The sequence below is a fragment of the Poecilia reticulata genome, chromosome 1, assembly GCF_904066995.2.
Source record: "Poecilia reticulata chromosome 1, P_reticulata-male-v2, whole genome shotgun sequence".
In the NCBI taxonomy this organism is placed as follows: domain Eukaryota; kingdom Metazoa; phylum Chordata; class Actinopteri; order Cyprinodontiformes; family Poeciliidae; genus Poecilia; species Poecilia reticulata.
In genome coordinates this window covers 1,564,251-1,577,336 of record NC_088830.1, presented here as the reverse complement: position 1 = coordinate 1,577,336, position 13,086 = coordinate 1,564,251, and the positions used below count along the sequence as shown (strand labels likewise).

General features: G+C 38.9%; 1 protein-coding gene across 4 annotated transcripts; it reads left to right on the top strand.

The window, feature by feature from the left end:
* The first annotated feature begins 29 nt into the window (after window positions 1-29).
* brat1 (BRCA1-associated ATM activator 1) lies at window positions 30-12,476 on the top strand. Of its 4 annotated transcripts, none has more exons than XM_017303451.2 (12): window positions 30-272; window positions 1,137-1,285; window positions 1,364-1,511; window positions 1,607-1,761; window positions 1,855-2,027; window positions 3,903-4,025; window positions 4,110-4,386; window positions 4,471-4,657; window positions 7,665-7,738; window positions 9,999-10,083; window positions 10,161-10,447; window positions 10,530-12,476. In XM_017303451.2, the coding sequence occupies exons 1-12, from the start codon at window positions 146-148 to the stop codon at window positions 11,328-11,330; spliced, it is 2,586 nt and encodes an 861-aa protein (XP_017158940.2). In that variant the 5' UTR covers window positions 30-145; the 3' UTR covers window positions 11,331-12,476. The 4 variants fall into 4 exon arrangements, with proteins under 4 accessions (XP_017158940.2, XP_017158939.2, XP_008401225.2 ...); XM_017303450.2 differs by having other exon boundaries at window positions 1,843-2,027; XM_008403003.3 differs by having other exon boundaries at window positions 1,607-2,027; window positions 4,110-4,201; window positions 4,286-4,386.
* The last annotated feature ends 610 nt before the right edge of the window (window positions 12,477-13,086 follow it).

The following is a 13,086-nucleotide window of genomic DNA, read 5'->3' as shown; positions in this document are numbered from 1 at the left end:
AATGCGAGTTCAGTTCTCGCGAGAAAAAGTCGAGCTTAGTCTGAATTAAACATATCAAGCGAATACGTATTTTAGCTATCTGTGGCTCTTGGTGTTAAACCGAATGCCTGCATAACTTTAATAGATTTTATAACTTGCTAGAGACATGGACAGCCAATGTGTTTCCATCCTGCCCCGCGTCTGTGGAGTTCTGTTGGTGTCAGGAAGCTCTCTCCCTGATGACACCAGTCTGGAGAAACTACTGGACTGGTTTACAACTGTCGCGCAGACTGGTCAGTAAGATCGACATTCTCCTAGCTTAGACCTATCTATATAAAAAATGTCATAACAGAATTAAAGTTGTCATTCAGTTCCAGAACTATCTGTACCCCTTGAACTTCTTTTTTTTATCGTAGTGATAAAAAATAAATCTGAAAAGTGTGGTACTTTGTATCTAGCTCCCTTTGCTTTTATTCCCTTAATTAAAATGACTTAAAAAATTACCTGATTAGAAAATGTAGTCAATCAATTGACTAAATTGATTGACTAAAATTTAGTCAATCAATTGACAACATTTTCTGTATGTAATCAATATATACATACAGAAATCCACAGCTGGGCAGAGAGAATCTTTCAGGAGAAAAACTAGTCTATATAAACAGTGAAGGTTGAAAAAAGCCATTAAAAACAGTTTGCAGTTGGCAAGACCTAGTATGAGACAGAGAGGTATTGAGATTAACTTGCCTTCCACACTTCCAGCTAAACGATTTAATCCCAAACATGCAGGGCAGGATCAGAGGTCTCAAATTCATTTTGGGCCACATCAAGATCATGAATATTCTCTTTGAATTGATCAGATCCATTAGCAAACCATTAAAATATTGATAATAGTCACTGCATTCAATAAGTACTTAAGATAAAATAATATTGAACTTCTTTTACATTGATCAGTCCATTCAGAATTTTGCAATTCTGTTTGTAATTTTTAATTTTTTTTATTTTTTTTGCAATAAGAATCAAAGAGGGGAGTCGGGGCAGGGAATGTGCTGATCGACCACATAAAATTCAACAAAAAAATAATTGATGTATTTGGTTGTAGTGTCATAAAAGAGGTTTTCTGTTCAATTTCAACTTGTCTGTGTTTTCATTTCGTTAAGGCCCATCTCTGTTGGAGGCGTGTCCATGTCTGGTTGATTTCGTCTCCAAGGTGGCCTTTAACTACGCTTCAGGCTCCAGCATCCTTTCTTTCACTCTGAAGCTCACTGGCTTGATTGGTGCTTCTGAAGATGGCTTTAAAGTTCTGAAGGTACAACTAAAGAATCCAAACAGCCCCCAACCTGGTATTCCATTCTCTCATCCCTCCATCTCACTCTCTAATGTGCAGGAGTGCTCTGTGTTGAAACTGGTCTTTAATCCTCAACACTGGCAAGAGGCAGGACTTTGGGAGGATCCGTGTCTGCGGATTGGCTGGATCCAGGGTCTAAAGATGATTCTGCAGCACTCAGAAGCTCTCAGTTTTTTTGCGCAAGCAGGTAATTCATCACATAGGACATTTGACCTTCTTTTGTTCACTTTGCTTAATAAGAGTTTTACAAAGAGACTGGCGGTGTTCCTTTATTGTCTGCAGATCTTATTGAACCACTCCTTCAACTTCAGACAGACCCAAGCCTTTTTGTTGCTTCAGCTGCCAATCAGACACTCGCTCAAGTCCTGCTTCTCTGTCAGTCTCTATCCTCTGTGGGTCATAATGGTTCAAAAAATAGAGACTTAGAACACAACAGTGTGAGTATGGAAACCACCCAGAATTACAGTGGTATAATCACAAAGGTCTCTGAATATCTGAACAAGTCAGTGGTTCTGAAGGAAATTTCACAGCTTCCTGGAAGCCAGCAGATCCTCAGGCTGCTGGCCATGCTCCTGGTCCGGGTCGGGCCTCCTCTGAGGGACACACTGTTGCTGGCTGTCATGAACTCTCTGGAGGAACTGGTGACAACAAGCTGCAGTCAGCTCACAGTTCCTCTCTTGGATGTCATCCTGGCTGCAAACAGGTGAGATCATTTAATCAGGTGTTAAACTGCTGTTAAATGCAGCTAGCAGTCTCTGCTCTAGCATTAAAGCACCAGCATTAGATCTACATTAGATCTGTTTTAGCCCAGTAGCTAACTTGCTAGTGTATCCTATAAGCTAATGGCAAGCTTTATGCTGTGCAGTACTGAAATAGTTGGCAGTCAATAACCACAGTTCACTGAAGCACATGTATTTCATCCAGCTAAAACAATTACTTAAATTCTGATACCAGACCAAAACAAAAAGGAAAATGATTTTCTGGGTAAATATAAAACTTTATATATATCAAGAAATCTCATGCCTGTCAACCTCTTGTGCAAAAGTTTCAATCCTCCCCTAATTTCTTCATACTTATCTAATGAGCTAAATAAAAAACTGAGAAACAAAGTATCACTAAAAAAGTGAAACAACAATGATAAGATTATTAAGTATCAAAAATCCTTAAAAAATTAAGCCTATAGACCAGGGGTGCCCAAAGTGGGTTCTCGAGGGCCGGCATCCTGCATGTCTCTCCCTTGTGGTAGCAACAACCTTTTCAGCAAGTCAATGTTCTTCTTAGGCCTCGAGGACCCACTTTGGGCACCCCTGCTTATAGAAGCATAAATATAGATAGGTTAGGGTAACTGAAGCCAGTCTAACTAGACTAAGATTTATCAAAAAGGAAAGTTTTAAGCCTAGTCTTAAAAGTTTTCAGGGAGTCCGTCTTACAGACTAAAACTGGAATCTGCTTCCAGAGGAGAGAAGCCTGAGAACTAAAAGATCTTCCTCTCATTCTACTGCTAGAACAGGGGTGGGCAATCCTGGTCCTGGAGGGCCGGTGTCCTGCAACTCTCTTCCTGGTCCAACACACTTGAATCCAACAGCTGAATCACCTCCTAAGTGCAGTCAAGTTTTCCAGAGTCCTGGTAACGACCTCATTATTTGACTCAGGTGTGTTGAAGAAGAGACGCATCTAAAAATTGCGGGAGACCCTCCAGGCCTGGAGCTGCCCACCCCTGTGCTAGAACCTCTAGGAAGCAGCAGTAAAGCAGCAGTCTGAGAGTGAAGTGCTCTGGACCATGAATCACATCAGGAATGGGAAGCTAATATCAGAGAAATATGATCTCTCTGTAATTTTCATCAGATCCTTCATTTGCTTTTTAAAACTTTCTATGCTGCAATCAAAGTGGGCATAGCGAGGCTGAGTGGATAAGCTAACATTCATGGAAGTCAAAGCAGTTCTTTGCGGAATGCATACTGGCTGGGCTGTTACGATGATTTAAGAAACATAATGTGTAGTCCTACTATAGTCCAGCTTTGAAGTAACAAAGGCATGCTATGGGCTTTCTGCAGCACTCTGGGGGAACATAGTTTTTAATTTTCAAGTTTTAGAGAGTGAAGATCTTGAAATTTGTTTTAAGGAGTTTAAATAAGATTAGTTAGATTTAGGTGGTGTGAGAAAAAGCAGCAAACAGGAATAGTCCAAAGAAAAAACACTTGAAAGACCTCAAATAGGCTGTAGAACCTCATCTCCTAGAGGGCAGTTAGTGTATTTAAATATTGTATACATGGATTGCAAGATAACTATATCAAATGTCACTTGTCACTGTAGAATATAAAAACATTTTTTAAACTAAAAAAAAACTTTCTTAAAAAAAGTAATTGGAATGAATGAAGCTGGACCAGTTTCTTTCCACACTTTTAATTTTGACTATACATGTGTGTTAACAACTCCACATTAAACTTTAAAGTGCTTAAAAATGAATAATTTTGTTTTAAGCACAGATTTTGAAGGATTCATAAAGAAGAAACAGATTATTGAAACTAATGTCCTTCACTGTTAAATTTTAATGAATGGATTATATTTATTTGCACAGTGGACTTAGGGACGATTGTGTCCCAAAGCAGCGACTCATCCGACTTTTGTGGGCCATGTTGAACATGAAGAAGCCGGATGATGTTATGCAGGCTGCAGCTGCTGTGCTACGCAGCCACCAGAGGTGAGTGTAGCAGTAAGCTAGAAAACCTTTGATTTTCCTGTTAAAGCAGAACCTGCTATCTGGTCCATCTTCCTCTGTGTTCAGTGACCCCGCCCTCTCTGCCCACTCTGCTCGAGTCCTGCTGCTACCCCTGGACATCGTTACTGGTGTCTCCTTACTGGATGAGAACTCCACAGGTGAACAAACGACATTGGTGTGTTTTTACTTGTGTAATAAATGTTTATTAACTCCCTTTAAGAGCATGTTGTCGAATCCTGCAGAAGGAGAGCTTCGAATTTTAATAACTGAGCAGCTTAAGAGGAAAAGCTGCATCTCCATGATTTGTGTATGTCTATCAAACATACCTCAGATCACACTAATGGTGAGTAAAATCAGCAGATAAAAGGAGCATCAGTTATTTTTATTCCATGTTGAAACTGTCAAACTTGGATCTGTTCCCCCCCAGGCTTCGGACCGCCTCCCGTGTCCTCAGAGGCTAATTGTTACTGCAGTTTTGTTGTTACTGAGGCTGTGCTGTGTGGACTCCTCATCTTCATCAGCTGGCTGTGTTGAAGTTGTCAGATTTATTACAGGGAACAGCAAAGTTCAGAAATGTGCCCTGGAGGCTCTGTTAGTGCTCAGCAAGAGTCCAGGTAAAACTCTGATTCTTCCAAACACTGCAAAGCATCCAACATCTCTTCTCTGTCACTCTGTGTTCAAGCTGGTGGGTGATCAGACAGGAAAAGCAGCAACAGGCAGGTTTTACCAAGCTTAAAGGAGTAGTATTATGTATTTTCTAGGCACATTGTGCCATTATTAAAAATGCAATAAATCTCCAATATGACTTAAAAGAAATTTGACTTTGTAACACCTTGAAATTGAGCCTCTGTCTCTTTAAAAACTCCTGCTCTTTCTGAAACTCCACCTTCAGGAAGTCATCACAACATGGCTCCTTGATTAGGACTTTAACAATGTTTTCAGAAACTTCTCAGCATTTCACTGAGAAGTAGTTCCTATGAGTTCAACTGATGTGCAGTTCCAACAGGTGTTTGCTAATTGCTTCTGGCTAGTCTGAAGGAGCTGCGTGAGGGGGGGTGACAGGGGGGATCTCTGTGAGGCAGAAGCTCCGTAGCTTCTGTGGTAGAAGCTACCGCAGCCTCAGAGCTGCGCTTTGAAGGCCAGGAGTTTTCCACAGCTAAATGGTTGCCATGGAGATTAAAGGATTTCTTAAATATAAATGAATCAATGCAACACTCTAGGTCTAATTTTGAAAAGGGAATAATGTTATAACATGATGTAAAGTTAAATCTTACATAATACTTTCACCTTAAATCAAATTAAAACCTGAATTTTTAATTTGTATTTTTACATTTTATTCTATGCTGAACAATTTTGTAAGTTTTTTTTGTCTGTCGCTATTGTATTTTTTAATTTTTCTCCACGTTACTATTTATCTTTTTAGATAAATAATGGAAACTAAGCCCACAATTTAAAATGCTGGCATTTATTTTAAATAATTTATATGTTTGTTTATTTTTATGTTGCTTTATAACTTATCTTCATTTCACTTTCAGCTAAAGTAAATTCATTTGTATTTTTAAAATGTAATATTTTTACCAGAACTTTTTATTTTTACATCTGTGTTCATTTTTACATTTCATATGACCTTAAATTCTAGTTATTTAATTATTATTTCATGTAGCAGACCCCCCAAATGAAGGATTGTGGCTTTACTGATGAACAGTGAGGTTTATTGGAAGTAAACCCTGAATTTCACAATAAGAGCTGTATGTAAGACAGTGTAAGCTACCAAAACACACCTTTACAACCGTAACGTTTGAACCAAAAAATAACATTCACTACTAAAATATCAACTCTTATTCAAAAACTATACCAGTATTCATATACAATAACACAAATTTACAATTTCAACCAATAAATAATAGAATATGAGAGGCCTATCGGCCAAAACCTACAAGATCCTTTCAAAATTAAAGCGCACCGCCGGTTTGTGTTGGATTCACACTTTCAGTTTATTTCCAGCGGCTGTAAAAGTTTAAAGCTTTGTGTTAATTCATTTGCAAAAGGAAATTATGTATCTGAAAATAAATTAAAATATATTGTGTGACAGTATATCCTGTAAACCACAAATGTGCAACCTCAATTAAAATTGGTGACATTTGACAGGCAAAAACTCTTTCTAATTCCATAAATAATTCGTTACCAGTGACTACTCTCACTTCAAGGTGACACTGTCTCTAGAAGACACCCACCAAATGTCATCCAGATTTGATGATGTTAGACTTGCAATCCGGAAGAAGAAACATAACTAATTTGGCGAGCTATTGAAGTTTCATAAATCAGATTAAGTTTTCCCAAATCACAAACTGTTTTAATTATTCAGCTATTAGCACTTAAGAATCAAACCCATGTTTGTTTTGTTGAGTTGTAGTAGTTTTGGAACTGGTGTGTTTTTAATGCGTTCCAGAGATGAATAGTACTAATATGGTCCTTCTATGAAGTTTCATAAAACAAAGAAAGGTTTCACAAATCACCCATTTGTTTATCTATATTCTGCTAGTTTACAATAATCTAGTCCAAGTTTGAAATGTCTGTGGTTGCAGTTTTTAAAGTAGAGCAAATTAAAGATGCTCAGGATAGTGTAAAATCAAGTCAAATTTACAAATTCAGTTTTGTTGCCTCAAAAATTTTTTAAAAGAAAAATGACTAAGTCTCTCATTCTTTCTTGGTTATCAAAATCTGAAGTTCAGATCACATTAATGCATCCACTAATTATTTAGCTGAAGAAAAACACAAAGTTAACATATAAGGAATAAAACTTAACAAAACAATTACAAATGTCTTCTTTTGATGGGCTTTAAATTTGAAATGAGACTTTAGAGGTGGATGGCAATTGCTGGGTGTCTTCTAGAGGTGTCCCAGTGTCGCCCTAAAGAGAGAGAAGTCACTGGTAACTTTTACAGCCGCTGGAAAGAAGCTTAAAGTGTGAATCAAACATAAACCGGAGGTGAGCTTTATTTTTGAAAGGATCTTGTAAAGCAGGGCGCCATAACTTGTGCCGTTGTGCACGTCAAACTCGAGTGCAGGCTGGCTCTACTGTCACTTCCGAAGAGAAATGACAGTAAAAGACTTTGATAGTACATGTGAGAGAGTTTGAACGTTTTGGTCTGTTGGGCCTCTCATAACAGAAATATCCTTATTTATAAAGTAAACATACTTTGTGCCTCTATCAATGGGGCCGCTAATAATACATTTTAACAACGTTGTTGCAACTTGTCTTCCGTTCTTTTCTGTTGCTAAGCTGCTGTTCTATAATTTAAACAGCAGAAGTTGTCTCATCAAAATAAAGGCATAAAATCAAAAACCAGAAGTCGACCATATATTGTACAAATAAAACGAAATAAAGATAAATGCTAAAAAGGGGGTACAACAAATAAGGAGCTTAATTTTGAGTTATTTACATTTTAAATATCTAATCTGGTATCTTCTGCTGTGGTTGTTTAGTTGTTTTGTTCCTTTGTAAGCTATTTGAAGCACTTTGTGTAATATTTTAAAATGTTGTGGTACTTCATGCAAAACAAAAGCTGACTGAGTTCAGTAGGGTCATCTTATATTCTTCCTGTTTTTGTTTATTCTCAGGAGTGAAGATGGTTCTGGTTGAGGTCTTCAAAGTTCTAACTGAATATTTAAATAGTCCTTCATCTGACCCATCTGTAAGTTTGTGTACATTTGACACTAGTCACATTTCAGCAAGGACTCCGAAATTAAAAAAAATTGGGGCCCTGTCATTTATAAAATTAATCGTATTGTGTTTTCTAAAATTGTTTTTAGCAGTAAAAATTAAATGTTACCCCTCCCAGACCAAAAAGCCCACATTCATATTTGCCCTGAACCCCCATGGATCTGCATGAAATGGTTTGTTCCTGCTTGAAGGTGATGGTGTTCAGCAGGAGTCGGTAGAAGATAAGAATGACTGGTAGTTACTATGCTGCCAAGGAAAATTATAAAGTCAGGTTTAAAAAAATTGATAAATTGAGAGAGAAAAAGACGAGTGTCAATTTGTAACAGTTTTTTCCTGTTACAAAAAGAGAGAGGTGGGTACACTATGTAAGATTATCAACCATTTAGCACAGTTGGTGTAGCTACAGACTACTGTTTGCCTCCATTTCACTAACATCTAATGAACAAAAGAAAAAAATGTACTAATACCAATTACCATTCATATATTTAACTGGTACCTGTGCCTTTTACCACACTTAGCAGATGAGTCAGTCAGCAGCATCTCTAACCCAATGCCCTCCTGACCTGTCCTCTCCTAAGTGAAATTAAAGCTGCAGTATGTAACTTTTATTTAAAAAATTATTTTTTGGGGGGGGTTAAAACTGTCATTATGATGTGACAGTATGACATGAGAGATAATCTGTGAAAAACTAATTTCCTCTGCCTCTCCCAGTGCTATCTAGAAACAACCAATCAGAGGCAGGAGGCGGGTTTTAGTGCTGCAAATCACAATCTCACGTGGCTGCTCATCGTTCCTCCCCATTTCTCTGTGCTATGCTGCAGCTGGCACAGCCTGTTGTGAATGATCAGTTTAGTTAGAATAGCTACCAATGATGGCAGATAAACTATTTTCCTGTAACAATAAGTTGTTTCTCCACCATTAACACATTTAGCAGTGAGTGAATGAGGTTGATTGACAGTGCTAAGACCCTCCTCCTGGTTCTGATTGGTTGTTTTTGGCCAGAACATTGCATTACTTTAGCTAACAATAGTAGTTCAGGGAGCAGGTGGAGAAGATTGATCTTTTCACAGATTATCTGTCTCATGACAAACTGTCACAACATGGTGACAACTTGAACAAGTATGGAAAAAACATATTTTTTTATTAAAGTTATATACTGCAGCTTGAACAAAATGCAACTTCATAGAATTTTTGAGAAGTCTGGATTGCTTCATGTGTATTTTGCATGTTGCCTATGACTGTTGCTGCTGGAGAGAGACATTTCAGTAAGCTAAAGCTAATAATAATTAAAAATGTAATTAAATTATTTGCATACTGTATATGGACTGTTGCATGTGAAATTCTCGAGCAATAAATATTGTACTAGTATCAGTATTGGACCAAAGAAAGCAAGGCAGTTGCTTTCTTTGTGAAGCTTTTCATGGGTCAAATAGACTCAAGAAACTGTAATAGCAGCCGCACAGGGGGGCCCAATTACATTTTTTGTCATGGAGCCCAAGATTCCTAGCGGCACCCCTGCATTTCAGAAAATACTTAAAGGATTTTAAGTTTAATTTGTTATAATAGTGACACATAATTGAATATTTACATGTAATTATGCTGGATTCTACCTGTCGATTCATTTTTATACCTTGTCCCTTGGTATAAAAAGGGACAAGTGGATAATCATTTTGTTATCCACAAAATGATTCCTAGAGGAACAGTTGATTATTAAAGAATTAGCTTGCACCACCCATCCGTGCTCCTCTCTGGATATTGAAGATAGTTATGGTGTTCCGCAAGCCTCGAGTTGGATCTGTTTTTGTTTTTATCTTAGTGATGTTTGGATCCGATCAGTGACAGTCCCTGAGGAAACTCAACTCCCAATACCTGTTGCTGGTTTACTCGTCCCTAAATTAAATGTTGTTTACTTGGTTCACACTGCTGCAGAGGAAACTGCTGGAGGAATTTCAAATTGAAACATATATTTTGAATCTGACCCATCTGTAAATCATATTGTTCTGTTTATGACCATGTGGTCACCAGTCAGATCTGATATAGCTGAAGGTTATCCAGTTCCCTTCCAGTGGATAATTCCAGATCATGATGACTGCTCAGATTTTATCTCTAGTAAAGTTCTCAGAAAAGTATCACAACATAAAAAAAATTCAAAGTTGAGAACTAAAATAGAAGAAGTGCCTGTTTTGACCTATTTTTTATGTCTTTGAAATATCTTTGTGTTTATGCGCCAGGTGCTCCAGAAGTCCTACCAAGTTGTGATAAAGTGGGTGGGTGTTTGTCCAGATCTGTCCTGCATCACAGACCAGCTCAGAGAAGGTACAGCTCTTGGATTTGGCCCTGTGTGACAGGAAGCATGTGTAGACAGATAGTATTTCCTCTCTCCTCGCTGCTAGGTTTCATCCAGGCGGTGAGAAAGCGTGCTTGTGACACGCGCTGGGAGGCCAGAGACTCCACGGTGGAGTTTCTGGGTCACTTGGTGGGGGTGCCCTCATGCTGGACATTCACTGAACAGGAGACGGAACCATTAGATGTTCTCCTGGGCGGCCGCAGATTTACGGTTCCTCTCCTCAAGGAGGCGCTGCAGGATCCAGAGAGCTATGTGAGAGCCAGCTCCATCTCTGCTCTGGCACAGACACTGGCACCCAGCTGGCAGGACGGGACAGCATTAACACAGGAGCAGGTTGCCAGAAACGGCAGATTTTCCAATCCCACCCAAAATTCAGTGCCATTTTTCATGACCTGAAGTTCTTTGTTCCTTCCAGGAGGACATAGTAGCCCAACTGCAGGAGGTTCTCTTCCAGGACTCGGAGGGATTTGCCAGGAGGGCTGCTGTGAAGTACTTCACAGCCTGGTTCTCCGCTTGTTCCTCGCCTTCCTCCTGCTGGCTCCTCATGCAGTCTATGCCGACCGTCCTCTCTCAGGGTGTCGCTGATCTGGACTGGGAGGTCAAACTTCACACCCTGGAGTTGGCAGAGCTGCTGCTGGACCGAGCCTTTCCGGATCCTTCTCCATCTCATTCCTATGCTGTGATGTCTGACCAAGACCACAGACTTCCCATTGCAGGTCAGCAGTCAGACCTGCTCAGCAGCTTGAAGAATTTGGTCGATTGGGGAGTGGTCTCAGCTCTGTTGTGTGGTGTGGTTGACTGTGACAGACCCGTTGCTCTCAAGGCCTGCCAGCTGCTGCTAAAGCTCCGAGGCATTGTTTGTCCAGTGATGGATAATGCAGCAGACACCAGAGTTTTTTGTCAACTGGCTGGAGCAAGCGTGTTGCAGCAGGTCAGAAAGATCCAGGAAATTGGGAAGGACACCCATGTTGTTTCTGAAGCTTGCAGTGAGGCAGATGAGGAAGGCATATGTGCCAGTGTTGACCCAGAGTGTGTTGGTGTGTGTGAGGTGTTGAGGCTCCTGGATTTAGATGAGAAGCTGAGCATCTTGACCCAAAGCAGCGACCACATCTACAATTCTCCCCTCTCTCTGCTCCAGGACATCCTAACAGCTGCTGCTGCTAGCTCTCCGCCTGGCCAGGACTCGCGCCAGGAGCTCGTAATGGACTGTTACTAACAGCCAGACACACAGAAGCAAACCATCTTCAACGAGTACAATCAAATAGGTCATACATGCTGATTTAAAACTGCAGCATATAACTTTAATAAAAAAATATTTTTTTTTTACATATTTATTGAAACTGTCACTATTTGGTGACGATATGTTCTGCAGCAATCCTAACCCTAACCCTGCAGCAGCTAACAAAGCCTGTAGTGACTGCTAAGGGTAGTTAGCATGGCTATCAATGACGGTAGATAAACAGTTTCTCTGTAACAGCGAGTTGTTTCTCCGCCATAAGCACATTTAGCAGCAAGTACATGAGGTTGAATGACAGCGCTAAGACCCTTCTCCTGACTCTGATTTTTTTTTGTTTTTAGTCAGGAGAGGTGCATTACTTTGGATTGCAATAGCAGCTCAGGGAGGAGGTGGAGGTCAATCTTTTCACAGAAAAAAATATGTAAAAAACTTTTTTTTTTAAGTTACATACCACAACTTTAAACAGACAATTTTCAGTTTTAGATCTTTTATTGACAGGATTACCTGTGATGTGTCTCATTACCTATTCAAAATACAACTTGCCTAATGTTTTGAAGATTTTCCTATGGTGTAAGAAAAAACTAAATATAATGGACAGAGGCAGAAAGATCCATATAGCATCTTGAGACCTTTCTAGGTTTGGATGCATGTGTGATGGGGCACATTGTCCTTCCTGACCAGACTTCCACCCTCTTGTAATGCCTTTTCATGCTAAGATCGATCTTTGTGTGCAAACACAAATACGTTAGCAATCCTGGTAGATATCTGTAAAAAGTCTAATAAATTTCTGCAATAAAATAGCTGCATTGCTTTTTTTCCCAGAAACACAGCATTTGGTCTTGGAGTTATGCAAATGATGAAGGATGTGTAAAAAATGCCTAATGCCCACTGTTAAGTATGATTCAATTCAAATTCTATCCAAAAATACTTTATTTTCTCAAAGAGAAATTAAATGTAACTCATCCAAGAATCTTCACTCATTGCGGATAGCGATGCTGTGGGCAGGAAGGGTCTCCAGTAGCAGTTTGTTTTGCAGTAAATCTGAAGATATTTGTGTCTGTGTAGTCATATAAATCTGTATTGATATTACTAAATAATTTATTAAATAAATGCTGAACTACTGTGTGCTTTGTAATATGCTCATTCTATTGTTATAGCCACTAAGCATATTTAAATATGCTGAACTATGTATTAAAAACATACTTAAAAAATACAATTGTTTATAAATGTAGCTTAGATAGATGTTTGAATATAGTTTCCAGTAACAAAAAAGCGTGTTATGATCGATTAAATGCGCTGATACGTCATTGTGCTGCTAAACACATAACGCTGAGTGGAGTGGTGGACCTCTCCAAGATGGCCGCCCTAAATCTCGTCAGCGACAATAGGAGAGAGCGGCCATGAGGCATCTATCCTTATATTATGTCTATGTATACCCCATTGACGAGAAGGGTTTTCTCATTGACTGCTGTTTTGCTCCCTAAGCGGCCGAAACTGACTATCTAGGAACGAATAAGATGACGAGTTTATTCTATTTTTAAAAACACCTTTATTTACAATTTATGTGCTAGTTTGAACAGGATATTAAGAATATTTACTATAAATACATGTCAGACGTATCGGTCATAAGACTTAAATTCGGTATTTAAAAATAACTCAGTAAAATATAAAACCGGAGGGTTTTTGTTGTGGTTGTTAGCTTTATTTAAAAAGCCTTTTTTTAAATTTACCAACT